Below are 26,791 nucleotides of genomic sequence, written 5' to 3' on the forward strand. Positions count from 1 at the left end.
AGGCTCCCTGTCACCCTCTCTGAACTTTCCTTACTCTGCCCTGGGTCTGGGACGCCTCCATCCAACCTTCCTTCGCTCTCTCCATTCTTTGGATGACCGCATTGAGCCCTTGTAACTTCGAGGATGTACATGCTCCTGTTGAAATGCACAGTGACACACGCTTCCCTGGGCTTCTCTGTATTGAGGACGTGGGCCACTCACAGACAAACTCAGAGTTACTGAATGAAGATCATTTCACAATGTAACAATCCCGAGTCACAGACACACTGTGTGGGAAGTAGAATTCAGGAGCTTAGTGAGTCTGACTGCAGTGCTGGTTAGACACATTCCTGGACCAAGGGGACAAATTAGTTCTTTACAGATCAGCTTCCTGATGTTCAGGGTTCCCAAGACTGTGCTCCCCACTGGGGTTCACAGACAACAGGGAGACTGGTCTCTGAGGATCTCCATCCTGTGTTTTCAGGTACAGCTCCTCCAGGGTTAAGAGAAACCCTGTCCCTCCACCTCCATTCCCAGGGCGAGCTCACTCTCTGACATCAAGTTCCCTGGGGTGAGTTTTCTTCTAGAAGAATCCAGGGGGAGAGATAAGGGGTGGGAGAATGTCCATTTCAGGGGAAGGGATTCCGGGAACGAAGAGGAGAAAGGGGCGGGGCCCAGCCTGGGGGTCTCTCTCTGGTGTCCTCACACAGTCCCTGGGTCAGGACTCAGGGAGACAGGGTGACAAAGAGCTCTCCCCGCAGGAGGAGGACACAAGGCACAGTCTCCGAACCCCCAGGCCTGGATCTCAGTGTCGCAGCCCGAGGGCGGAGTCTGGGCGGTTCGAAAGGTCAGTGTTGCAGAGTTCCCATCTCCCCGGGTTTCAGGTCTGCCTGTCATAATCTGTGTCGGATCCTCCTTCCTGGATACTCATGACACGGCCCCAGATATCACTCCCATTGGGTGTCTGGTTTCTAGAGAAGCCAATCAGCCTTCCTACCTTCTCCAGTTATAAACTCTCGGTGGACTCGCTCGACTCAGGTTGTTCTCAGACCTTGAGAACTCGGGTCATGAGGTCCCCAACCCTCCTCCTGCTGCTGTCGGGGGCCCTGGTCCTGACCCCGACCTGGGCGGGTGAGTGCGGGTCGGGAGGGAACGGCCTCTGCGGGGAGGAGGTGGGGGACTCGGCGGGGGCGCAGGACCCCGGGAAGGTCGTGTGTCCACTACCCCCGGCCCTGACCTCCCACACCGTCCCTTTGCGCCCCTCCCCCGTTCCCAGGTCCCCACTCCCTGAGATATTTCATCACCGCCGTGTCCCGGCCGGGTCGCGGAGAACCCCGGTTCTTCACCGTGGGCTACGTGGACGACACGGAGTTCGTGCGGTTCGACAGCGACGCCGCGAGCCCGAGAGTGGAGCCGCGGGCGCCGTGGATGGAGCAGCCGTGGGTGGAGCAGGAGGACACGCAGTATTGGGACCGGAACACGCAGATCGCCAAGGACAACGCACAGACTTTCCGAGTGAACCTGAACACCCTGCGCGGCTACTACAACCAGAACGAGGACGGTGAGCCACGCCGGCGGGTCCCGGTCACGACCCCATCCCCACGGGCGGGCCGGGGTCGCCCGAGTGTCCGGATCCAAGCTCCACCCGGGAACGGGGGACCGACCATCCCCCCACCCGGGAAGAACCCGAAGGGACTTTGACCTGTTTTCGTTTTCAGTTTAGTTTTAATGCCCGCGGTCGAGGCGGGGGCGGGGCCTGGTGGGCGGGGCTGACCGCGGGGCGGGGTCAGGGTCTCACACCCTCCAGAGAATGTACGGCTGTGAAATATACCCGGACGGAAGCCTCTTCCGCGGGTACAGCCAGCACGCCTACGACGGTACCGACTACATCGCCCTGAACGAGGACCTGCGCTCCTGGACCGCGGCCGACGTGGCGGCTCAGATCACCCGGCGCAAGTGGGAGGAGGCCGGAGAGGCAGAGCGCTACAGAAACTACCTGGAGGGGGAGTGCGTGGAGTGGCTCCGCCTTTACCTGGAAAAGGGGAAGGAGACGCTGCAGCGCGCAGGTACCAGGGCCGCGGGGCTCCCTCCTCTCCCCTCGGGCTGCAGCTAACTACACTGAGAGAGCAAATGGACCATGGTCAGAACAGCCTCTTTTGGGTCAGGACATTGAGTCCCTGGATTTTCAGATCCGGGACCAGACAGCGACTCCCCCTTCTCTCAGGGACAATTAGGTGCAGTCTCTCCGGGATGGAGGGGAGACCAACCCTGAAATCACCCATCAGCGGTTCCCCTTGACCCTGGCAGTGGCCCTGGGACCCATGGGGACTTTCTCCCTCAGGCCTTGTTCTCTGTCCCCCACCCAGTGTGTCTGAGGTCTGACCCAGCTTTTCTGAGTCATTTGGCCTCCACCCAGGTCAGGACCAGAATTCCTTTTTCACCTCTCAGAGACCTGCCACCTACCCTGAGCTGTGTCCCTCTGACTCTAGAGCTTTCTGAACACTAAGAAATCGACCCAGGTGCCTCTGTCCAGGCTGGTGTCTGGGTTTTGTGCTCCCTCCCCCACCCAGCTGTCCTGTCCACTCTCAGGATGGTCACAGGAGTGCTGCTGGAGTGGCCCATGAGGGATGAAAAGTTCCTGCATTTCTCACCCTTCTCCTCAGACCCCCCAAAGGCACACGTGACCCACCACCCCATCTATGACCGTGAGGTCAGCTTGAGGTGCTGGGCCCTGGGCTTCTACCCTGCGGAGATCACCCTGACCTGGCAGCGTGACGGGCAGGACCTGACCCAGGACATGGAGTTTGTGGAGACCAGGCCTGCAGGGGATGGGACCTTCCAGAAGTGGGCGGCCGTGGCGGTGCCCCCTGGAGAGGAGCAGAGATACACGTGCCATGTGCAGCATGAGGGGCTGCCCGAGCCCCTGACCCTGAGATGGGGTGAGGAGGGGACGTGGGCACAGAGTCTCTTCTCAGGGAGCAGGGGCCTCTGGAGGACTTCAGCAGGGATGGGGCTGTGGCCTGGGAGTCAGAGCCCTCACCTTCCCTTCCATTCCCAGAGCCGCCTACTCAGCCACCACCCTCACTGTGGTCACAGTTGCTGTCCCGTTCCTCCTTGCTGTTTCAGTCATTGGAGCAGTGGTGGGAGGAGCTGTGATGTGGAGGAAAAGGCACTCAGGTAGGGAAGGGTGAGATCTGAGTTTCTTGTCCCACAGGGGGTTTTAAGCCCAGGAAGAATTGTATTTGCTTCATAAATTAGAATTATTGTACCCACGTGTGTGCTTGCCCAGACTGGGGCTGTTTGCTAACACTCTTTAGTGAGGCACATGTGAACATGAGGGACAGATTTATCAGCTTGATGAGTCAGGTGATGGGGACCTGGTTCCCAGCAGTCACAGGTCAGAGGGGAGGGTCCTGCTGAGGACAGACCTCCTGGAAAGAGGTTGTTCCAGTCCCCACACATGTACTTTCCTCAGGTTCCCTGATCCTGCCCTGGGTCTGCAGTCACAGTTCTGGAAACTTCTCTGGGGCCCAGGACTAGGGGTTCCTTTAGGACAGGGGTCCCCAAACTACGGCCCGCGGGCCACATGCGGCCCCCGGAGGCCATCTATCTGGCCCCTGCCGCACTTCAGAAGGGGCACCTCTTTCATTGGTGGTCAGTGAGAGGAGCCTAGTTCCTATTGAAATACTGGTCAGTTTGTTGATTTAAATTTACTTGGTCTTTATTTTAAATATTGTATTTGTTCCCATTTTGTTTTGTTTTGTTTTGTTTTTTTGCATTTTTCTGAAGCTGGAAACAGGGAGAGACAGTCAGACAGACTCCCGCATGCGCCCGACCGGGATCCACCCAGCACGCCCACCATGGGGCGACGCTCTGCCCACCAGGGGGCGATGCTCTGCCCATCCTGGGCGTCGCCATGTTGCGACCAGAGCCACTCTAGTGCCTGAGGCAGAGGCCACAGAGCCATCCCCAGGGCTCGGGCCATCTTTGCTCCAATGGAGCCTTGGCTGCGGGAGGGGAAGAGAGAGACAGAGAGGAAGGCGCGGCGGAGGGGTGGAGAAGCAAATGGGCGCTTCTCCTGTGTGCCCTGGCCGGAATCGAACCCGGGTCCTCCGCACGCTAGGCCGACGCTCTACCGCTGAGCCAACCGGCCAGGGCCTTGTTTTGTTTTGTTTTGTTTTTTTACTTTAAGATATGTGCAGTGTGCATAGGGATTTATTCATAGTTGTTTTTTTATAGTCCGGCCCTCCAACGGTCTGAGGGACAGTGAACTGGCCCCCTGTGTAAAAAGTTTGGGGACCCCTGCTTTAGGATCTCATGGCCCTGCCTCCTCCCTGTTCTCTCATGGATGTTTTTTTCCAGCAGGTGGGAAAGGAGGGAGCTACACTCAGGCTGCCAGTGAGTATGGAGGGGCTGTCCCCGACACCCTGTGACAGTGCAGACAGTAGCCAATGGGGAACCACATCCACCTTAGTTCCTCCTTTAGTCTCCTGTCCTGGGAGCTCTGACCAAGTTCCATTGTGTTCTACCCCAGGCAGTGACAGTGCCCAGGGCTCTGATGTGTCTCTCATGGCTTTTAATAGTGAGACCCTGATGTGGGAGGTATTGGGGTGATGGGGATTCTCAGGGACATTTAGAGCATGAGGTGGGCTATTGAGAATGTCACCAGTTACAACTGCTCACCAGAATTTATTCATGATTATTTTCTTCTACAGCGTGAGACAGCTGCCTTCTCAGGGTCTGAGAGACGGAAGATGCTTCACACACACACGCCAGCCCTGTTTGTGACTTCAGGAACCTCTCACTTCTCTCTCTGCAAAGGGCATCTGAACGTGTCTGCATTCCTATCAGCATAGTGTGAGGAGGTGGGAGGCTGGCCCACCCCTGTCCCCCATGTCCCCTCCCCACACTTTCCTGTCCAGCAGAGGGGGCTGGGCCCTCCCCATCCCTGTCTGTACTTCGTGGAGCACTGAGCTGCAGCTTCTTACTCCTTATTGAAATAAGACTCTGGGTGTGGATTTGTGTTTTCAGTTCTTGCCATGAGGGGTTGTGGGGGGTAATTAAAGGGAAGATCCTAAAGTTTGAGAGGAAATAAATGGAAGCACTGAGAACTTTCCAGAACCCGTGTGTCTGCTGTGCTGAGTCTGTTGCAGGGACAGGAGAGGCTGTGAGGACCGAGTGTGGTCAGAGCCTGTGCCCAGTCGGTACTCAGTGCATCGTGGGCTTTGACGTGGTCACTCCTCGACTGGGTCACCTCTCTGCTCCTTTGTCCTTATCTCTTCAGTAGAACCTTGTCCCTCCAGGACCTCTGATCACAGGGACTCAAACCTCCCTGTAAATTCTCCTAATAAAGGAAACCTTCAGATCTGTGGACAAAGAGGGTTTTGGGGGTCAGTCAGACGAGGCTCAGGCTTGGGTCCGACTATCAGTCCCCGTCTCCTGAGTCTTCATTTCTTGTTTCTTTGTTTCTATGGAGCAGTGTGACTGTGTTTGTCCTTGTTTGCGGTTCCAGTCTCATTCTCCTCTGGGTGTCCCTGCTTCCTGATGGGTTGATCTGGGGTGTCAGAGGAATCAAGATCAGCAAAAATCTCAGAGGATAAAAGTAGACGGAGTTGCTGTCAGTGGAGATGGGGAGGCTCTGGAAGGAGGAAATTTGAGGAGACATCACAGGTGTTCATTGTAAGAGTTGTTGGAGCTGAGACGTCTGTTAGAAATACAAGGGAGTCGTACGATTGGCAGCTGGACAGATGATGCTGAGATGAGGAGAGATGTCGGCTGGACAAACAGACTTGGGAGACGACACATAGAAAGAATATTTAACCATTGAAAATGGAAGAGGAGACCCAGCAGTGATGTCTGCAGAAGACAGAGGAGGAAGGACTGACCAGGACCCAGTGCTGAGCCATCTGCTCAGACACACACCAGAGCCGACGGCACAGTTCTGTCCCCGCGTCTAGAAGGCATGGCGACCACGGAGTCCCAGACTTCCCTGCGCACAGGGGTCACCTGCCGTTTTGTTCAGACTCAGACGGTCGGGAGAGAGTGTGAGTCTGGATTAGAACAGGGTCGGTGCTGCTGCTGCTGGTCTTCAGGTCACACGTTTAGTAGCAGGACCCAGACCAGGGCCCACAGGGCTGTGTGTCAGCCTCACCTGCAGGGCTGGTTACACGGTGACTCCTGGTCTGGTGCCCAATTCTCAGGGACGGTGGGTCTGGGAGGGGCCTGGGGGTGTGTAAGAAGCCCACAGCAATCCGGGGTTCAGCCACACTGGGAACCCCTGAGGTCAGTGACAGAGCTCAGGGAGGGGGGTCTTAGGTCCACATTTAAAGGTATATATTTTTTTCAGAAGGAAAAATGATGACATGTATTGTCAATTATAGGATGTGACTTTGGGAGTTACATGCTGTTTTCTCTTCCGTGGGGCAGAGTCAGGTGGAAGATTTAGGCCGTGGTCCAGATCAGGGTAATAAAATCTCTGAACACTTGCTCTCTGAAACTGTCACACACCGACACACTGACTGTGCACCACACGGACACACATGGGTACACTCACAAAAAGACACACAGCTATGGACACACTCACACATACACACAGTGCCATACACAACACCAACACTCATACTCGTGACACACTCAATCACACGGAAACACACACACTGACATACAGTACACCAACACACACACACGGACACACACAAACTGACGTCACACACACACAGGCTTAAAGCCTTATTTTCATTCAACAGCATGTTGTAAATATTCCCTGCATCATTGGAATCTTTATTTAAAATTTTCCCCCAAAATACTGTGATAAATTTTCAACATACATAAAACTTGAAAGAACTTTAACATTTTGAAAAAACTTTAATGTTTTGCTTTATTTTCTCTGAGTAATATACCTCTAAAATTTTTGTTAAAATCTTTGAAAATTACCAGCCAATTTCATGATCGTCACCCCTAAATATTTCAGTACTCATCTCTTAAAAAATCATTTTTTAAATATGATTTTTACACTGAAGAAAATAACTGTAGTTCCTTAATATGTCAAAGTAATACAAAATTCTCTGTATTATTATTATTATTTATATTATTATTATTATTTTACAGAGACAGGATAGATAGGGACAGACAGGAACGGAGAGAGATGAGAAGCATCAATCATCAGTTTTTTGTTGCGACACCTTAGTTGTTCATTGATTGCTTTCTCATATGTGCCTTGACCGCGGGCCTTCAGCAGACCGAGTAATTCCTTGCTCAAGCCAGCGACCTTGGGTCCAAACTGGTGAGCTTTGCACAAACCAGATGAGCCTGCGCTCAAGCTGGCGACCTCGGGGTCTCGAACCTGGGTCCTCTGCATCCCAGTCCGATGCTCTATCAACTGCGCCATGGCCTGGTCAGGCTTTATTTTTTTCTTTTTAATGAGAGAAAGACAGACAGGAAGAGAGATAAGAAACATCTACTCATAGTTGGGGCATTTCAGCTGTTCATTGATTGGTTCTCAAATGTGCCTTGACCAGGATTCTCTGAGTGTCCACCCCTCCCGGCCACCCCTCTCTCTGTCCCCTTGATGCTAACTAACACCAAGGAAATCTCAGAAGTAAAAATATTTTCTTTTACTCCCTATTTTTCAGTACTTCCCTAAACTAAATTTTTTGAAATGAAATAATATTTTTATTTGGGAACAACATCTCACTGTCTACATAACCATCCACAGTGTGGACATGCACATGGGGCTCTGGGGCTCATAGCACAGCCCCTGGGCCTTCTGTCACCTCAGCAGCATAGCAGAGGAACAGTGATGTCAGGGTCACACCTGGTGCGCCAGAAGTCACACCTCCAAGAGCAGATGTCACACTGAGACTTGGTGAAGGCACAGTCCCCTCCGTCAGGGTTAAGAGTGAACTCGAGAATGTTCTCTAAGATCTTTCTCTCCACCAACACTCCATCCACAATCAGGGATTAAAGAGCTGTCCCTGTCCACTCACTGGAACTAATACTGACCACCCCAAACCTCCTCATCCCCATCGACAGAGCCCAAGTGAGAGCCCCAGACCCCTGTCCCTCCCACCTCCTTCTCTCACACTCACCACCATCGGCCCTGAACCCACCAGGACTAAATTCATTATCTCCTTTTCCCTGTCTGTCTCAGTCACCCCTGGTCCCCCAAACATCCTGCATGTTCATCTCTACAGGCTCTGTGCACCCCTACTCTGTCTCCCCTCACACCCCCTCCCCAGCTCCTGAAACCTTCCCACTGTGTCCCCCGGAGGTCTCAGCCCAGGATCAGCCAACTCCACACAGTCCTCCCAGGGTGTTCCTGCACCTGCAGCTCTGACAGGAACCTGGGTCTCCCTGAGGACACGGCTCCCTCTGAAGTCCAGTCATGGGGGTGTCTCCCCTCCCACAGACCTTGTGCCCTGGGCCTGGAGGTGGGTGGGTCCTTCTCCTCAACTGCTTTGACTTTTCCCTTCTCTTCTCGTTAACATCCCCTAATCCAGTGGTTCTCAACCTTTCTAATGCCGTGACCCCGCAATACAGTTCCTCATGTTGCGGTGACCCCAAACCAAAAAATAATTTTGGTGGATACTTCATAACTGTAATTTTGCTACAGTTATGATGCGGAATGTAAATACCTGATATGCATTATGTATTTTCTTTTTTTTTTTTTTTTTTTTTCATTTTTCTGAAGCTGGAAACAGGGAGAGACAGTCAGACAGATTCTCGCATGCGCCCGACCGGGATCCACCCAGCACGCCCACCAGGGGCGACGCTCTGCCCACCAGGGGGCGATGCTCTGCCCATCCTGGGCGTCGCCATGTTGCGACCAGAGTCACTCTAGCGCCTGGGGCAGAGGCCACAGAGCCATCCCCAGCGCCCGGGCCATCTTTGCTCCAACGGGAGCCTCGGCTGCGGGAGGGGAAGAGAGAGACAGGAAAGTGCGGCGGAGGGGTGGAGAAGCAAATGGGCGCTTCTCCTGTGTGCCCTGGCCGGGAATCGAACCCGGGTCCTCCGCACGCTAGGCCGACGCTTTTCCGCTGAGCCAACCAGCCATACGCATTATGTATTTTCTGATAGCTTTAGGCGACCCCACTGGGGTCGCGACCCACAGGTTGAGAACTGCTGCCCTAATCCATCATCAGATGAAAACCCACACTCCCCTCATTGTAGGTAATCCCTGGGGACCCCCAGGCCATTGCTTCATTTCTATTAGCTCCCGGATCACTGTCACCCTCCTCAGAGTACTACCTCCTGGATCTCAGTGATTTCAACATAATCATATGTGTAAGAATGAACAGTTGTCCCCGAAGATGTCCAGCCTGAATCCTTGGAGCCTGTGGACAGGCTCCCTTACATGGGAAAGGGACTTGGTGATGTAATGAAGGTTAAGGACTTTAGGACAGGGAGACCATCCTGGATCACCTGGCTGGGCCCAATCACATCACATAAACCTAAAAGCAGAGAGGTTTCTCTGGCTGGAGTCAGAGATGCTGCAGGAGAGATGAGGGTGAGGGGAGACAGAGAGGTCCCACGTGGGGGAAGGATTGTGTGTGCTGTGGGGGCCACGTTCCAGGACTGAAGACATCCTCTGGGAGCTCAGGGTGGCTCCAGCTGACACCCAGCGAGGAAATGGGAACTCATCTACAAGAATCTGAGTTCAGCCTGACCAGGCGGTGGAGCAATGAATAGAGCGTTGGACTGGGATGCAGAGGACCCAGCTTTGAGACCCCGAGGTCGCCAGCTTGAGCGCGGGCTCATCTGGTTTGAGCAAAGCTCACCAGCTTGGACCCAAGGTCGCTGGCTTGAGCAAGGGGTTACTCGGTCTGCTGAAGGCCCGCGGTCAAGGAACATATGAGAAAGCAATCAATGAACAAATAAGGTGTTGCAACAAGAAACTGATGATTGATGCTTCTCATCTCTCTCCGTTCCTGTCTGTCCCTATCTATCCCTCTCTCTGACCCTGTAAAAAAAAAAAAAAGAAAAGAAAAGAATCTGAATTCAAACAACATAGTAAACCAGCTTGGCAGTGGATTCTTCCAAAGTCTCCAGCGAGGGGCAGCAACGTGCAGACCCCTTATTCCTAGCCCCGTGAGGACATGTTAAACCTGTAACCTACACAACCGTGAGATAATAAAAGGATGCTGTTTAAAGCCACTCAGTTTGTTGTCACCTTATAACAGGGACAAAACGCACACAGCAGAGGATGCTCAGTCCCTGGCTCCTCACTTCCCTGAGCTCCTCTCCTCCATGACCTTCTGCTCTGCTCTTCCTGGGCCCCCTCCCTTGTCACCCCCTAGACTTGTCATTGCCAATAACCCAGCCCTCCCACAGTCTCCACGCCATGCTTCCCATGCTCTGCCCTCCATCTCCCTACTCACCCCGCAGGGCGGCCTAAGCTCTGGAAACACTGGTATGATAATTTGATCACATGTGTAATATACTATCAGCAAACCATTCATCACAAATGTGCCTGTTTCCCACGCCTGAGTCCAACCTGTGTTACATCACTTCCCAAAATCCTTTGTGCCTACTAGGTTATCAGGTTATTATCCTACCATCTAGTCACCATCCCTCACCCCTCAATGTCCTCTCCTCCCTTCTCACTCATCTTCAATTCCATGAGACAGAATTTCAATCTCTTCCTTGATCTCCCTTGCCTTGTCACCCTTGCTTGGAAAATCTTCACAGCCAGGAAATTCTACCTCTGCCCTCCCTGCACCTGCCCCGTGCAGCTACAGGAGGCTGGAGACAACACAGCCACATGGACACTGTCACGTTAACGTCATGACCCAGACCAGAAGGGGGTCCACACTGCTGCCCACAGTCATCCTGTCCCTGCACAGTTCCCTCAGTCTCCCCATCCTCTGCTCAAACATCCACCCTCCTTCCCCATCTCATTACTGCCAGTGACTTTGTTTCCTGCTTCACTGAGAAAGCTGAACACATTAGAAGATGACTATCACAGATTTCCGACACCATCTACTTGGAGACGTCACCACAGGTGAGCTGTCCACACTCCCAGCCAGAGCTGTCCCTCTGCTGGTGCTCGAGGCTTCATCCCTCCTAATCTACATAAAGGTGCTGGCCCAGCAGTTCTTCCCTTTTCCTCTCTTCTCATTTTTTCCTCCACTAGGTCACGTGGCAGCGTGAGAATGCACACCCAGACCTCAGCCTGAGGGAGCATAACTGACCAATGACCCCGCTGCTGTGCTCTCATATCTGCTGCCCCATGTGCTCTGGGATCTCGCTTCTCACAGGCTCCTTCCCGTCAAAGATTGAGAACAGCAGGGAAACTGAGGCAGGACCATTGCCCCTCTGAAGGCTGATTTAGGCTCCAGGTTCCCTGACACCCTCTCTGAACTTTCCTCACTCTGCCCTGGGTCTGGGATGCCTCCAGCCAAACTCCCTTCTCTCTCTCCATCACTCAGATGACCACATTGACCACTTGTAACTTCGAGGATGTACATGCTCCTGTTGAAATGCACAGTGACACATGGCTTCCCTGGGCTTCTCTGTATTGAGGACGTGGGGGACTCACAGACAAACTCAGGGCTCCTGAATGAAGATCATTTCACAATGTAACAATCCCGAGTCACAGACACACTGTGTGGGAAGTAGAATTCAGGAGATTTGTGAGTCTGACCGCAGTGCTGGTTAGACACATTTCTGTACCAAGGGGCCAAAATCACTTCTTTACAGATCAGTTTCCTGATGTTCAGGGTTCCCAAGACTTTTCTCCCCACTGGGGTTCACAGACAACAGGGAGACTGGTCTCCAAGAATCTCCATCCGGTGTTGTCAGACACAGCTCCTCCAGGGTTAAGAGAAACCCCTGTCCCTCCACCTCCATTCCCAGGGCGAGCTCACTCTCTAAAATCAAAGTCTCTGGGGTGACATTTCTTCTAGAAGAGTCCAAGGGGAGAGATAAGTGGTGGGAGGCAGAGAATCCATTTCAGGGGAAGCGATTCCAGGAACAGAAGAGGGGTATGGCCGGGGCCCAGCCTGGGGGTCTCTCCCTGGTGTCCTCACATAGCCCCTGGGCCAGGAATCAGGGAGACCGATGACAAAGAGCTCTACGCGCAGGAGGAGGGTTGAGGACACAGTCCCGGGTCCCCAGGCCTGGCTCTCAGGGTCTCAGCCCGAGGGCGGAGTCTGGGCGGGGAAGGTCAGTTTTGGGGAGTCTCCATCTCCCGGATATTGCTTCCGCCTCTCACCGCCTGTGTGCGTTCTTCTTCCTGGATACTCATGACGCGACCCCATCTCTGACTCCCATTGGGTGTCCGGTTTCTTGAGAAGCCAATCAGCCTACCCGCTGTCCCCGGTTATACTGTCTCCGCGGACTTGCCAGACACAGATTGTCCCCACACCTTGAGGGTGCGGGTGATGGGGTCCCCAGCCTTCTTCATGCTGCTCTCGAGGGCCCTGGTTCTGACCCCGAGTTGGGCGGGTGAGTGCGGATCGGGAGGAAACGGCGTTTGCGGGGAGCAGCGAAGGGACCTGAAGGGGAGCAAAGGGGGCGCAGGACCCAGGGAGGGGGCAGGGATGGCGAGTGTCCACCGCCCGTCCTGACTTGTGAACTGTCCCGGCCCCTTTTCCGTCTCGCGGGTCCGGGATCCACACAGGGAGGAGGGTCGCTGGGGCTCAAACCCACCACTTTTCCAGGTGCCCAGTCCCTGAGATATTTCAGCACTGCCGTGTCCCGGCCCGGCAACGGGGAGCCCCGCTTCTTCGCCGTGGGCTACGTGGACGACACGGAGTTCCTGCGGTTCGACAGCGACGCCGCGAGCCCGAGGGTTGAGCCACGGGCGCAGTGGATGGAGCAGCCGTGGGTGGAGCAGGAGGACCCGCAGTATTGGGACCGGAACACGCAGATCGCTATGGGCGCCGCACAGAGTTACCGATTGGGCCTAAACAACTTGCGCGGCTACTACAACCAGAGCGAGGATGGTGAGCCAGGCGGGAGGGTCCCGGTCACGACCCCAACACCACGGACGGGCTCCATCAAAGACCGCGGGACCCGCCACCCCACCTGGGAGGAGCCAGCGGGGACTTTGACCCGGTTTGGTTTTTGGTTTAGCTTGAATCCTGGAAGACTGGAGAGAGTGATGGTGCTGAGTGGGCGGGGACTAAGCTCGGGGGCGGGGTTTATTGGGTGGGGTTCACCACGGGGCGTGTCTAAGTGGGCGGGGCTGATTGGGCGGGGCTGACCAAGGGGCGGGGCTGAGTGGGCGGGGCTGACCGCGGGAGGCTGTCAGGATCTCACACCTTCCAGAGCGTGCTCGGCTGTGATATGAACCCAGACGGCCGCCTCCTCCGCGGGTACCAGCAATTCGCCTACGACGGTACCGACTATCTCGCCCTGAACGAGGACCTGCGCTCCTGGACCGCGGCCGACACGGCGGCTCAGATCACCCGCCGCAAGTTTGAGGAGTCCGGTGAGGCGGAGCGCTACAGGAACTACCTGGAGGGGGAGTGCGTGGAGTGGCTCCGCCTTTTCCTGGAAAAGGGGAAGGAGACGCTGCAGCGCGCAGGTACCAGGGCCGCGGGGCTCCCTCCATTCCCCTCGGGCTGTGGCTCCTACACGGAGACAGGAGACGGACCTGGGTCAGAACACCCTCCTTTGCATCAGGACATTGAGTCCCCTGGGTTTTCAGAACCGGGACCAGAGACCGAGTCCCCCTTCTCTCAGGGACAATTAGGTGTAGTCTTTGGGCTGGAGGGGAGACCAACCCTGAAACCACCCATCAGCGGTTCCCCTTGACCCTGGCAGTGGCCCTGGGACCCATGGGGACTTTCTCCCTCAGGCTTTGTTCTCTGTCCCCACCCAGTGTGGCTGAGGTCTGACCCTGGCTTTTCTGGGTCATTTGGCCTCCACCCTGGTCTGGACAAGAAACCCCTTTCTCCTCTCAGAGACCTGCCTCCTACCCTGGGCTGTGTCACTCTGATTCTAGAACTTTCCAAGACTAAGATATCCCAGATGCCTCTGTCTTGGCTGGTATTTCAGTTTTGTGCTCCCTCCCCCACCCCAGCTGTCCTGTCCACTCTCAGGATGGTCACATGACTGCTGCTGGAGTGGCCCATGAGGGATGAAAAGTTACTGAATTTCTCACCCTTCTCCTCAGACCCCCCAGAGGCACACGTGACCCACCACCCCATCTCTGACCGTGAGGTCACCCTGAGGTGCTGGGCCCTGGGCTTCTACCCTGTGGAGATCACCCTGACCTGGCAGCGTGACGAGCAGGACCTGACCCAGGACATGGAGCTTGTTGAGACTAGGCCTGCAGGGGACGGGAGCTTCCAGAAGTGGGCAGCTGTGGCGGTGCCCCCTGGAGAGGAGCAGAGCTACACGTGCCATGTGCAGCACGAGGGGCTGCCGGAGCCCCTGACCCTGAGATGGGGTGAGGAGGGGACGTGGGCACAGAGCCTCTTCTCAGGGAGCAGGGGCCTCTGGAGGACTTCAGCAGGGTTGGGGCTGTGGCCTGGGGGTCAGGGCCCTGACCTTCCCTTCCCATCTCTTCCCAGAGCCTCCTCAGGCCACCATCCCCAGTGTGGTCACCGTTGCTCTCCTGGTCCTCCTTGGAGCTGTGGTCACTGGAGCTGTGGTGGGAGCTGTGATGTGGAGGAGGAGGCGCTCAGGTAGGGAAGGGTGGGGTCTGAGTGTCTTGTCCCACAGGGGGTTTCAAACTCAGGAAGAAGTGTGTCCACTTTATTAATGTGAAGTACCATCCCTACGTGTGTGCTTGCCCAGTCTGGGGCTGTTTGCTAACACTTACTCTTCAGTGAGGCACGTGTGAACATGAGGGACAGATTTATCACCTTAATGAGTCAGGTGATGGGGACCAGGGTCCCAACAGTAACAGGTCAGAGGGGAGAGTCCTGCTGAGGACAGAACCTCTGGAGGATGGTTGTTCCAGTCTCCACACATGTACTTTCCTCAGGTTTTCTGATCCTGCCCTGGGTCTATACTCACAGTTCTGGAAACTTCTCTGGGGTCAGGACTAGGGGTTCCTTTAGGATCTCATGGCCCTGCCTCCTCCCTGGTCTCTCACAGGATGTTTTCTTCCCGCAGATGGGAAAGGAGGGAGCTACACTCAGGCTGCCAGTGAGTATGGAGGGTGTGACCCCTGAGACCCTGTGACAGTGCAGACAGGAGCCATGGGGAATCCCCCCTCCATAGTTCCTCCTTTAGTCTCCTGTCCTGGGGGCTCTGACCATGTTCTGTTGTGTTCTACCCCAGGCAGTGACAGTGCCAAGGGCTCTGATGTGTCTCTCACAGCTTCTAAAGGTGAGACCCTGATGGGAGGGGTTGGAGAGAGGGGACAGGACTGGGTGATGGGGATTCTCTGGGACATTTTGAGTATGAGGTGGGCTATTGAGAATGTCACCAGTTACAGTGACTGACCTGAATTTGTTTGTGATTATTTTCTTCTACAGCGTGAGACAGCTGCCTTGTCAGGGACTGAATGACGGAAGATGCATCACACACACACACCCACCAACCCCATTTGTGACTTTGGGAACATGTTACTTCTCTTTTTGCAAAGGACATCTGAACGTGTCTCCACTCCTATCAGCATAATGTGAGGAGGTGGGAGGCTGGCCCACCCCTGCCGGCCACGTCCCCTCCCCACACTTCCCTGTCCAGCAGAGGGGGCTGGGCCTCCCAATCCCTGTCTGTACTTCGTGGAGCACTGAGCTGCAGCCTCTTACTCTCTTATTGAAATAAGACTCTGGGTGTGAATTTGTATTTTCAGTTCTTGCCATGAGGGATTGTTGGGTTAATTAAAAGAGAAGACCCTAAAGTTTGAGAGGTAATAAATGAAAGCACTGACAATTTTCCAGAACCCGTGTGTCTGCTGTGCTGAGTCTGTTGCAGGGACAGGAGAGGCTGTGAGGACCGAATGTGGTCAGGCCTGTGCCCAGTCGGTGCTCAGTGTATCATGGGCTTCAAGCGGTCACTCCTCGGCTTGGTCACCTCTCTGCTCCTTTGTCCTTCTCTCTCCAGTAGAACTTTGTCCCCCAGGACCTGTATTTACAGGGACTCAAATGTCACCCAGGCCTCGTAAATTGTCCTAATAAAGGACATTTGCAGGTCTGTGGGCAGTGAGGACTTTGTGAGGTCAGTCAGCCGAGGCTCAGGCCTGGGTTCGCCTATCAGCCCCCACCTCCTGGGTCTTCAGTTGTTTGTTTCTATGGAGCAGTGTGACTGTTTTTGTCCTTGTTTGGGGTTCCAGTCTCATTCTCCTCTGGGTGTCCCTGCTTCCTGATGCGTTGATCTGGAATATGAGACAGGAGTAAGGTCACAAAAACTCTCAGAGGATAAAAGTAGACTGAGTTGCTGTCAGTAGAGATGGGGAAGGCTCTGGAAAGAGCATATCTGAGGGGCATCACTGGCGTTCATTGTAAGAGATGGTGGAGCTGAGACATCTGTTAGAAATACAAGGGAGTCGTTGGGAGTGGCCTGGGGGTGTGTAAGAAGATGTGATGTTGGGAGGTACCTATTGTTCTCTCCGCAGTGGGGCAAAGTTAGGTGGAAGATTTAGGAAGTGTCCCCCGGTCAGTGTAATAAAATCTCTGAACACTTGCTCTTTGAAACTGTTCCCCTTATTGATTTCTTGCAGCAAACAATGGAATCCAACCTATTTCTAGCTCAGATATAAAGCAGTATGTACCTGACATTGGGGACTAATAGTGTTTGGGGAAGACCACAGACCAGCTGGAGGCCACAGAGCCAGGAGCAGACCCACAGTCCAGCCTGGTCAGGTCCCACACAGGAACCACTGCCCTGCTGCTGGCACATGTCACACACCCTGGACTCCCTGATGCTGGACCCTGGTCCTGAGGCCAGGACTGCTGTCTCTGCTGCTCCTGGCACCTGGACACTGTCCCTGCCACTCCGTCCGCCCTTTCCTAGTGCACTCTGCACAGTCCCAGCCTCTCTGTGTCACCACGTCCCGAGGCCGGTTCCAGCATGTGGTCACCTGACTGGTGGAGCCTCATGCCATGTTCAGTTGCACAAGTGCTCTGCTTTTGTTCACACCCAGTTCACTAACACACTTTACACTGTATTTAATTGTTTACTGTCTGTCCCTTCCTGAGACTGTAAGCTCCGTGAGGACAGGGACAGGGATGTGATGTCCACAGCTGCATTTCCACTGCCCTGAAATGTCCCATTGTTGTTGTTGTGTTCAGGGAGTGAATGAATGAGTGCACTAGACTGCCACACTCATGGCTGCACACCACATTGAGTGTGCACCACACTGACACACGGACACACACACAGTCATGGACACACACATACAGACACACACTGTTGGGGACTGAAAGCCAGCAGGGTCTTTGCAGTGTAGATTTTTGGGGGACAGAGGTGTGGGGAACTGGCAGTAAGCTGACAGTCTGCCCAACCCCCCACCTCACTTGTTCTGTGAAGTTGCTAAAGGCTATTTTGCTTATGCTGCTGGATTGTTTATACTCATCCTGCCCCCCATGTCCCTCAGAAAGACTGGAGGCAAGTTTCTCTTATCCTTTTTCTTGTGAAGTTAAGATGTTATGTACAGTGAGGGTTTTCTGCACTTGGTAGAGTTCTTGAGTTGCCTTGGAAATGTGATCAGAGATCTCTTTGATTTGCTAATGGCCTCACTGCCCTATACATAAAGCAGGAAAGTGGTGTGGAGGGCGCTCTGTTCTTGCCATCAGCATTGCAGAGGCCTCCCAAGCCCATCCTTTTACTTTAAGCCTATATTCTTAATTCCGCATTGTTCCCACTCAGGACCTGGAATTACTAGCCACGCTGGTTCACAACAACACACAGTGCCATACACAACACCAACACGCTCAGACTTATGGACACACTCAGGCACACGGAAACACACACTGACATACACTACACCAACACACACACACGGACACGCTCACACACACTGACCTCTCGTGCACACGCACACACACGGACATGCTCACACACACCTCTCGCGTGCACATACACACGGACATGCTCACACACACTGACCTCGTGCTCGCGCACACACGAACACGCTCACACACACTGACCTCTCGTGCACACGCACGCACACACGGACACGCTCACACACACTGACCTCTCGTGCATGCGCGCACACACACGGACACGCTCACACACACTGACCTCTCGTGCGCGCACACACACGAACACGCTCACACACACTGACCTCTCGTGCACATGCACACACACACGGACACGCTCACACACACTGACCTCTCGTGCACACGCACACACACATGGACACGCTCACACACACTGACCTCTCGCGTGCGCGCACACACACGGACACGCTCACACACTGACCTCTCATGGGCACGCACACACACGGACACGCTCACACACACTGACCTCGTGCTCGCGCACACACACACGGACACGCTCACACACACTGACCTCTCGTGCACTCACACACACACACGGACACGCTCACACACACTGACCTCTCGTGCACACGCACACACACACGGACATGCTCACACACACTGACATCTCTCACACACAATCATGTTCACACACACTGACATCTCTTCACATGCTGACATTCTCACACACACAGGCTTAAAGCCTTCTTTTCTTTCAACAGCATGTTGTAAATGTTTCTCATGTCATTGAGAATCACTATTTAAAATTTTTCCCCAAACTACTGTGATAAATTTCCAATATACATAAGGATTGAAAGAACTTTATTTAATCACTTCAATATTTTGAAAAAACTTTAGTATTTTGCTTTATTTTCTCTGTGTTATATATTTCTATAGTTTTTGTTAAAATATTTGAAAATTACCTGCCAAATCACACAATCGTCACCCCTAAATATTTCTGTACTCATCTCTTTAAAAAAATCATTTTTTAAATAATATGGTTTTTACACTGGAGAAAATAACTAATTTCTTAATATAAAATGTCAAAGTAATACATGATTCTCTCTTTTTTTAATTTAGTGAGAGAGAGACAGACAGACAGTAAAAGAGAGAAATGAGAAGCATCTACTCATAATTGGGGCATTTCAGCTGTTCATTGATTGCTTCTCATATGTGCCTTGACCAAGGTCCTCTGTGTCATCCCCCCAGAGCCTCTCACGTGGAGAAGAGGAGCGCTCAGGGCCTTGTGCCGTCTCTGAGTGTCCACCTCTCCCGGCCACCCCTCTCTGTGTCCCCTTGATGGAAACACCAGGGAAATCTGAGAAGTAGAAATATTTTCTTTCACTTCCTATTTCTCAGTACTTCTTTAAACTGAATTTTTGAAATGAAATAATTTTTTATTTGGGAGCAACATCTCACTGTCCTCCACAGTATGGACATGCACATGGGGGCTCTGGGGCTCAAAGCACAGCCCCTCTGGGCTTTCTGTCACCTTAGCAGCGATATCAGGGTCACACCTGGTGCCCTAGAAGTGATGTCACACTGAGACCTGGTGTGAGCACAGTCCCCTCCGTCAGGGTTAAGAGTGAACTCTTGCACATCCTCTAAGACCTTCCTCTCCTCTAACACTCCACCCCACAATCAAGGGGTCAAGAAATTGTCCACCCACTGGAACTAACACTGACCACCCCAAACCTCCTCATCCCCATCAACAGAGCCCAAGTGAGAGCCCCAGACCCCTGCTCCTCCCACTTCCCTCTCTCACACTCACCACCATCTGCCCTGAATCCACCAGGATGAACCTCATTCTCTCCTTTCCCCTGTCTGTCTCAGTCACCCCTGGTCCCCCAAACATCCTGCACGCTCATCTCCACAGGCTCTGCATACTCCTACCCTCCCCAGAGTGCTACCTCCTTGACCTTGGTTATTTCAACATACACAGATGTGGAAGGCTGAACAGTGGTCCCCAATGATGTCCATCACAGTTGCTTAGAGACTGTGGACAGGTTTCCTTACATGGCAAAGGGACCAGGTGGTGTAATGAAGGTTAAGGACCTTAGGACAGAGAAACCATCCTGGATCACCTGGCTGGGCCCAATCATGTCACAAAAACCTAAAAGCAGAGAGGTTTTCTGGGTGGACTCAGAGAAGCTGCAGTAGAGATGAGGGTGAGGAGAGGCAGAGAGGTTCTACGTGGGAGAAGGATTGTGTGTGCTGTGGGGGCCACGTTTCAGGACTGAAGACATCCTCTGGGAGCGCAGCGTGGCTCCAGTTGACAGCCAGCAAGGAAACAGGGACTCAGTTCCACATCTGCAAGAATCTGAGTTCAAAAAACCAAGTGAATGAGCTTGGCAGTGGATTCTTTCAGAGCCCCAGTGAGGGGCAGGGACCTGCTGACCCCTTATTCCTAGTCCAGTGAGGACATGTGTAACCTGCACAACCATGAGATAATCAAGGGATGTTATTTAAAGCCACTTGGTTTGTGGTCACTTTACAGCAGGGACAGAACACACTTAGCAGAGGATGCTCAGTCCCCGGCTCCTCACTTCCCTGAGCTCCTCTCCTCCATGACCTTCTGCTCTGCTCTTCCTGGGCCCCCTCCCGTGTCATCCCCTAGACTTGTCATTGCCAATAACCCAGCCCTCCCACAGTCTCCACGCCATGCCCCCCACGCTCTGCCCTCCATCTCCCTACTCACCCCGCAGGGCGGCCTAAGCTCTGGAAACACTGGTGAGATTATTTGATCACATGTTGTAATGTAATATCAGCAATCCATTCATCACAAATGTGCCTGTTTCTCAGGCCTGGGTCCACCCCGTGATACATCAACTTTCACAATCCATTCAGCCATCTGGGATCCCAGGTTATTATCCTACCATCTAGTCACCGTCCCTCACCCCTCAATGTCCTCTCCTCCCTCCTTACTCATCTTCAATTCCATGAGACAGCATTTCAATCCCTCCCTTGATCTCCCTTGTCTTGTCACCCTTGCTTGGAAAAACTACACAGCCAGGGAATTCTACCTCTGCCCTCCCTGCACCTGCCCCGTGCAGCTACAGGAGGCTGGAGACAACACAGACACGTGCAAGCATCATATTAACATCATGACTCAGACCACAAGGGGGTCCACACTGCTGCCCGCAATCATCCTGTCCCTACACGGCTCCCTCAGTCTCCCCCATCCTCTGCTCAAACACTCACCCTCCTTCCCCATCTCATTACTGCCAGTGACCTTGTTTCCTGCTTCACTGAGAAAACTGAACATATTAAAAATCAATTATTACCGATTTCCAATACCGTCTACTTGGAAACTTCACCGAAGTGAGCTGTCCACACTCCCAGCCAGAGCCGTCCCTCTGCTGGTGCTCGAGGCCTCATCCCTTCTCGTCTACGTAAAGGTGCTGGATCAGCAGTTCTTCCCTTTTCCTCTCTCATCATTTTTTCCTCCACTAGGTCACTTGGCAGCGTGGGAATGCACACCCAGACCTCAGTCTGAGGGAGCATAACTGACCGATGGCCCCACTGCTGTGCTCTCTAATCTGCTACCTCGTTTGCTCTGGGACCTCGCTTCTCACAGGCTCCTTCTCGTCAAAGATTGAGAACAGCAGGGAAACTAAGGCAGGACCATTGCCCCTCTGAAGGCTGACTTAGGCTCCAAGCTCCCTGACACCCTCTCTGAACTTTCCTTACTCTGCCCTGGGTCTGGGATGCCTTCAGCCAAACTCCCTTCTCTCTCTCCATCACTGGGATGACCACATTGAGCACTTGTAACTTCTAGGATGTACATGCTCCTGTTGAAATGCACAGTGACACATGGCTTCCCTGGGCTTCTCTGTATTGAGGACTGGGGGACTCACAGACAAACTCAGGGTTACTGAATGAAGATCATTTCACAATGTAACAATCCCGAGTCACAGACACACTGTGTGGGAAGTAGAATTCAGGAGCTCTGTGAGTCTGACCGCAGTGCTGGTTAGACACATTTCTGTACCAAGGGGCCAAATCACTTCTTTACAGATCAGCTTCCTGATGTTCAGGGTTTCCAAGACTTTTCTCCCCACTGGGGTTCACAGACAACAGGGAGACTGGTCTCTGAGAATCTCCATCCGGTGTTTTCAGACACAGCTCCTCCAAGGTTAAGAGAAACCCCTGGCCCTGGCTGGTTGGCTCAGTGGTAGAGTGTCGGCCTGGCATACAGGAGTCCCGGGTTCAATTCCCGGCCAGGGCACACAGGAAAAGTGCCCATCTGCTTCTCCACTCCTCCCCCTCTCCTTCCTCTCTGTCTCTCTCTTCCCTTCCCGTAGCAAAGGCTCCATTGGAGCAAGGTTGGCCTGGGCGCTGAGGATGGCTCTGTGGCCTCTGCCTCAGGTGCTAGAATGGCTCTGGTTGCAACAGAGAGATGCCCCAGATGGGCAGAGCATCGCCCTCTGGTGGGCATGCCTGATGGATCCCGGTCGGGCGCATGTGGGAGTCTATCTGACTGCCTCCCCGTTTCCAACTTCAGAAAAATACAAAAAAAAAAAAAAAAAAAGAAAGAGAGAAACCCCTGTCCTTCCACCTCCAATCCCAGGGCAAGCTCACTCTCTGACATCAGGTTCTCTGGGGTGACATTTCTTCTAGAACAATCCAGGTGGAGAGAAGTCCGGAAACAGAAGAAGAGGAAGGGCTGAGGCCCAGCCTGGGGGTCTCTCCCTGGTGTCCTCACACAGCTCCTGGGCCAGGACTCAGGGAGACAGGGTAACAAAGAGCTGTCTGCGCAGGAGGAGGGGTCAGGACACAGTCCCGGTTCCCGGGCCTGGCTCTCAGGGTCTCAGCCCCAGGGAGGGCGGAGTCTGGGTTGGGAAGGTCAGTGTTGAGGTTTCACTTCTGCCTCTCACAACCTGGGTCGGGTCCTTCTTCTTAGTTAATCCTGATGAGTCCCCATATGTCACTCCTATTGGGTGTCTGGTTTGTAGAGAAACCAATTAGCGTCACCGCAGTCTCGGTTATAAGGCATCCTAGTGGTCGTCCAAGTCAGTCTCCCAGACCTGGAGAATGCAGTTCATGAAGTCCCCAAATCTCCTGCTGCTGCTCTCGGGGACCCTGGGCCTGATGCCGATCTGGGCCGGTGAGGGTGGGTTGGGAGGGAACGGCCTCTGCGGGAAGGAGCGAGGGGACCCGGCGGGGGCGCTGGACCCCGGGGAGGACTCGTGTCCACCTCCACGGTCCAAACCCCACACTGCTCTGTCCCGCCTTTTTTTCCATCTCCCGGGCTCGGGACCCTCACCGGGAAGGATCGCCGGGTCTCAGCCCCTCCCCGTCCCCAGGTCCCCACTCCCTGAGATATTTCATCACCGCCGTGTCCCGGCCCGGCCGCGGGGAGCCCCGCTTCTTCTCCGTCGGCTACGTGGACGACACGGAGTTCGTGCGGTTCGACAGCGACGCCGCGAGCCCGAGGATGGAGCAGCCGTGGCTGGAGCAGGAGGACCCGCAGTATTGGGACCGGACCACGTGGCTGGCCAAGGACAACGCACAGGCTTCCCGAGTGAACCTGAACACCCTGCGCGGCTACTACAACCAGAGCGAGGACGGTGAGCCACGCGGGCGGGTCCCCGTCACGACCCCATCCCCACGAAGGGACTAGCCGAGTGTCCGGGTCCGACTGTCACCCGATATCGTGGGACCTGCCACCCCACCCGGGAGGAGCACGTGGGACCTTTGATCAGCTTGTATTATCAGTTTGGGTTTAATCCCCGCGGTCGGGGGGGCGGGGCCGAGTGGGCGGGGCTGACCGCGGGGCGGGGTCAGGGTCTCACACGGTCCAGAGGTTGACCGGCTGCGAAGTGGACCTGGACGGGCGCCTCCTCCGCGGGTACAGACAGTTCGCCTACGACGGTACCGACTACCTCGCCCTGAACGAGGACCTGCGCTCCTGGACCGGGACGGCGCGGCGGCTCAGATCACCCGGCGCAAGTGGGAGGAGGACGATGAGCCGGAGCGCCTGAGAATCTACCTGGAGGGCAGGTGTATGGAGGGACTCCGCCTTTACCTGGAAAAGGGGAAGGAGACGCTGCAGCGCGCAGGTACCCGGGCCGCGGGGCTCCCCCCTCTCCCCTCGGGCTGAGGCTCCTACACGGAGACAGGAAATGGACCGGGGTCAGAACACCCTCCTTTGGGTCGGGACATTGAGTCCCCTGGGACCAAATCCGGGACCAGAGAACGACTCCTTCTCTCAGAAACAATTAGGGGGCAGTCTCTTCGGGATGGAGGGGAGACCCACCCTGAAATAACCCATCAGCGGTTCCCCTTAACCCTGGTAGTGGCCCTGGGACCCATGGGGACTTTCTCAGGCCTTGTTCTCTGTCCCCACCCAGCGTGTCTGAGTCCCTACCTGAGGTCTGACCAGGCTTTTCTGAGTCATTTGGCCTCCACCCAGGTCCGGAACAGAAATCCCTTTCTCCCCTCGGTTACCTGCCTCCGACCTGGGCTGTGTCACTCTGACTCTAACCTGTAGACTAGACCATCCCAGGTGCCTCTGTCCAGACTGGGTTTTGTGCTCCTTCCCCCACTCCTCCTGACCTTTCCACTCCGATGATGGTCACAGGAGTGCTGCTGGAGTGGCCCATGAGGGATCAAAAGTTTCTGAATTTCTCACCCTTCTCCTCAGACCCCCCAAAGACACACGTGACCCACCACCCCATCTCTGACCGTGAGGTCACCCTGAGGTGCTGGGCCTTGGGCTTCTACCCTGCGGAGATCACCCTGACTTGGCAGCGAGAGGGGCAGGATCTGACCCAGGACATGGAGCTTGTGGAGACCAGGCCTGCGGGAGATGGGAGCTTCCAGAAGTGGGCGGCTGTGGGGGTGCCCCCTGGAGAGGAGCAGAGCTACACGTGCCATGTGCAGCACGAGGGGCTGCCCAAGCCCCTGACGCTGAGATGGGGTGAGGAGGGGACGTGGGCACAGAGCCTCTTCTCAGGGAGCAGGGGCCTCTGGAGGACTTCAGCAGGGTCGGGGCTGTGGCCAGGGGGGTCAGGGCCCCCTCACCTTCCGTTCCCTTCCTTCCCAGCTCCGCCATCCCCACTGAGGTCACCCTTGCTGTCCTGGTCGGTCCTCCTTGGAGCTGTGGTCACTGGAGCTGTGGTGGGGGCTGTGATGTGGAGGAGGAGGCGCTCAGGTAGGGAAGGGTGGGGTCTGAGTTTCTTGTCCCACAGAGGGTTTCAAGCCCAGGAAGAAGTGTGTTTGCTTCATTAATGGGAAGTACTGTCCCCATGCATGTGCTTTCCAGTCTGGGGCCGTTTGCTAACAGTTACTCTTTAGTGAGGCACATGTGAACATGAGAGACAAACTTATTACCTTGACAAATATGGTAATGGAGACCTGGTTTCCAGCAGTCACAGGTCAGAGGGGAGGGTCTCTGCTGACGACAGACCTCCTGGAAAGAGATTAGTCCAGTCCCCACACATGTAGTTTCCTTGGGTTTCCTGATCCTGCCCTGAGTCAGTACTCACAGTTCTGGAAACTTCTCTGGGGCCCAGGACTAGGGGTTCCTTTAGGACCTCATGACCTTGCCTCCTCCCTGGTCTCTCACGGGATGTTTTCTTCCCGCAGGTGGGAAAGGAGTGAGCTATGCTCAGGCTGCCAGTGAGTATGGAGGGGGTGACCCCTGAGACCCTGTGACACTGCAGACAGGAACTATGGGGAATTCCACCCCCCATAGTTCCACCTTCGTCTCCTGTCCTGGGGGCTCTGACCATGTTCTGTTGTGTTCTACCCAGGCAGTGACTACACCCAGGGTTCTGATGTGTGTCTCCTGACTTCTAAAGGTGAGACCATGACATAGGGAAGGGTTAAGGCAGAGGGGACAGGACTGGGTGATGGGGATTCTTTGGGACATTTTGAGCATGAGGTGGGCTATTGAGAATGTCACCAGTTACAATAACTGACCTGAATTGGTTCGTGATTATTTTCTTCTACAGCATGAAGCTGCCTTGTCGGGGACTGAGTGATGGAAGATGCTTCACACACACACCAGCCCTGCTTGTGACTTCAGGAACCTCTCACTTCTCTCTCTGCAAAGGGCATCTGAACGTGTCTGCATTCCTATCAGCATAGTGTGAGGAGGTGGGAAGTCGACCCATTCCTGTCCCCATGTCCCCTCCCCACACTTCCCTGTCCAGCAGAGGGGGGCGGGGCCTCCCCATCTCTGTCTGTACTTCGTGGAGCACTGAGCTGCAGCTTCTTACTCCTCACAGAAATAAAATTCCGGATGTGAATTTTTTACTTATTTCTTGACATAAAGGGTTGATGCTTTAATTAAAGGAGAAGACCCTAAGTTTTTAAAGGAAATAAATGGAAGCACCGAGAACTTTCCAGAACCCGTGTGTCTGCTGTGCTGAGTCTGTTGCAGGGACAGGAGAGGCTGTGAGGACCGAGTGTGGTCAGGCCTGTGCCCAGTCGGTGCTCAGTGCATCGTGGGCTTTGACGTGGTCGCTCCTCAGCTGGGTCACCTCTCTGCTTTTTGGTCCTTGTCACTTCAGTACAACCTTGTCCCACCAGGACCTGTGATCACAAGGACTCAAATGTCACCCAGGCCTTGTAACTTGTCCTAATAAAGGACCCCTCCAGGTCTGTGGGCAGCGAGGACTCTGTGGGGCCAGTCAGCTGAGGCTCAGGCCTAAGTCTGACTATCAGCCCCCATCTCCTGGGTCTTTATTTGTTGTTTCTTTGTTTCTATGGAGCAATGTGACTGTTTTTGTTCTTGTTGGGAGTTCCAGTCTCATTCTCCTCCTAGGTGTCCCTGTCTGACAGCAGCAGGAAGTGACTTGCCTGTCATTCTCCCACAAAGCTCTCTGCCAACAGGAGTCTGTGATATCGAGAGGTGGGTTTTCAGACTCAACCTGCTCTTGCTGTGAGGTCGGTTGGCAATGGGGGAAGGTCACGTGAGGAACCAG

General features: G+C 54.3%; 1 protein-coding gene and 2 pseudogenes across 1 annotated transcript; all 3 read left to right on the forward strand.

Moving 5' to 3' along the window:
- Positions 1-964: 964 nt before the first annotated feature.
- LOC136331213 (HLA class I histocompatibility antigen, B alpha chain-like) lies at positions 965-15,717 on the forward strand (annotated as a pseudogene).
- LOC136332928 (patr class I histocompatibility antigen, A-126 alpha chain-like) lies at positions 12,287-15,717 on the forward strand. The gene is made up of 8 exons (XM_066272048.1): positions 12,287-12,423; positions 12,639-12,923; positions 13,232-13,507; positions 14,099-14,374; positions 14,499-14,612; positions 15,046-15,078; positions 15,214-15,261; positions 15,411-15,717. Exons 1-8 carry the CDS (start codon positions 12,360-12,362, stop codon positions 15,413-15,415), a joined length of 1,101 nt encoding a protein of 366 aa, XP_066128145.1. The 5' UTR covers positions 12,287-12,359; the 3' UTR covers positions 15,416-15,717.
- A 7,175-nt stretch (positions 15,718-22,892) lies between these two features.
- LOC136333793 (patr class I histocompatibility antigen, A-126 alpha chain-like) lies at positions 22,893-26,081 on the forward strand (annotated as a pseudogene).
- Positions 26,082-26,791: the final 710 nt, after the last annotated feature.

This window comes from Saccopteryx bilineata, chromosome 1, assembly GCF_036850765.1.
Source record: "Saccopteryx bilineata isolate mSacBil1 chromosome 1, mSacBil1_pri_phased_curated, whole genome shotgun sequence".
NCBI classification, from domain to species: Eukaryota; Metazoa; Chordata; class Mammalia; order Chiroptera; family Emballonuridae; genus Saccopteryx; species Saccopteryx bilineata.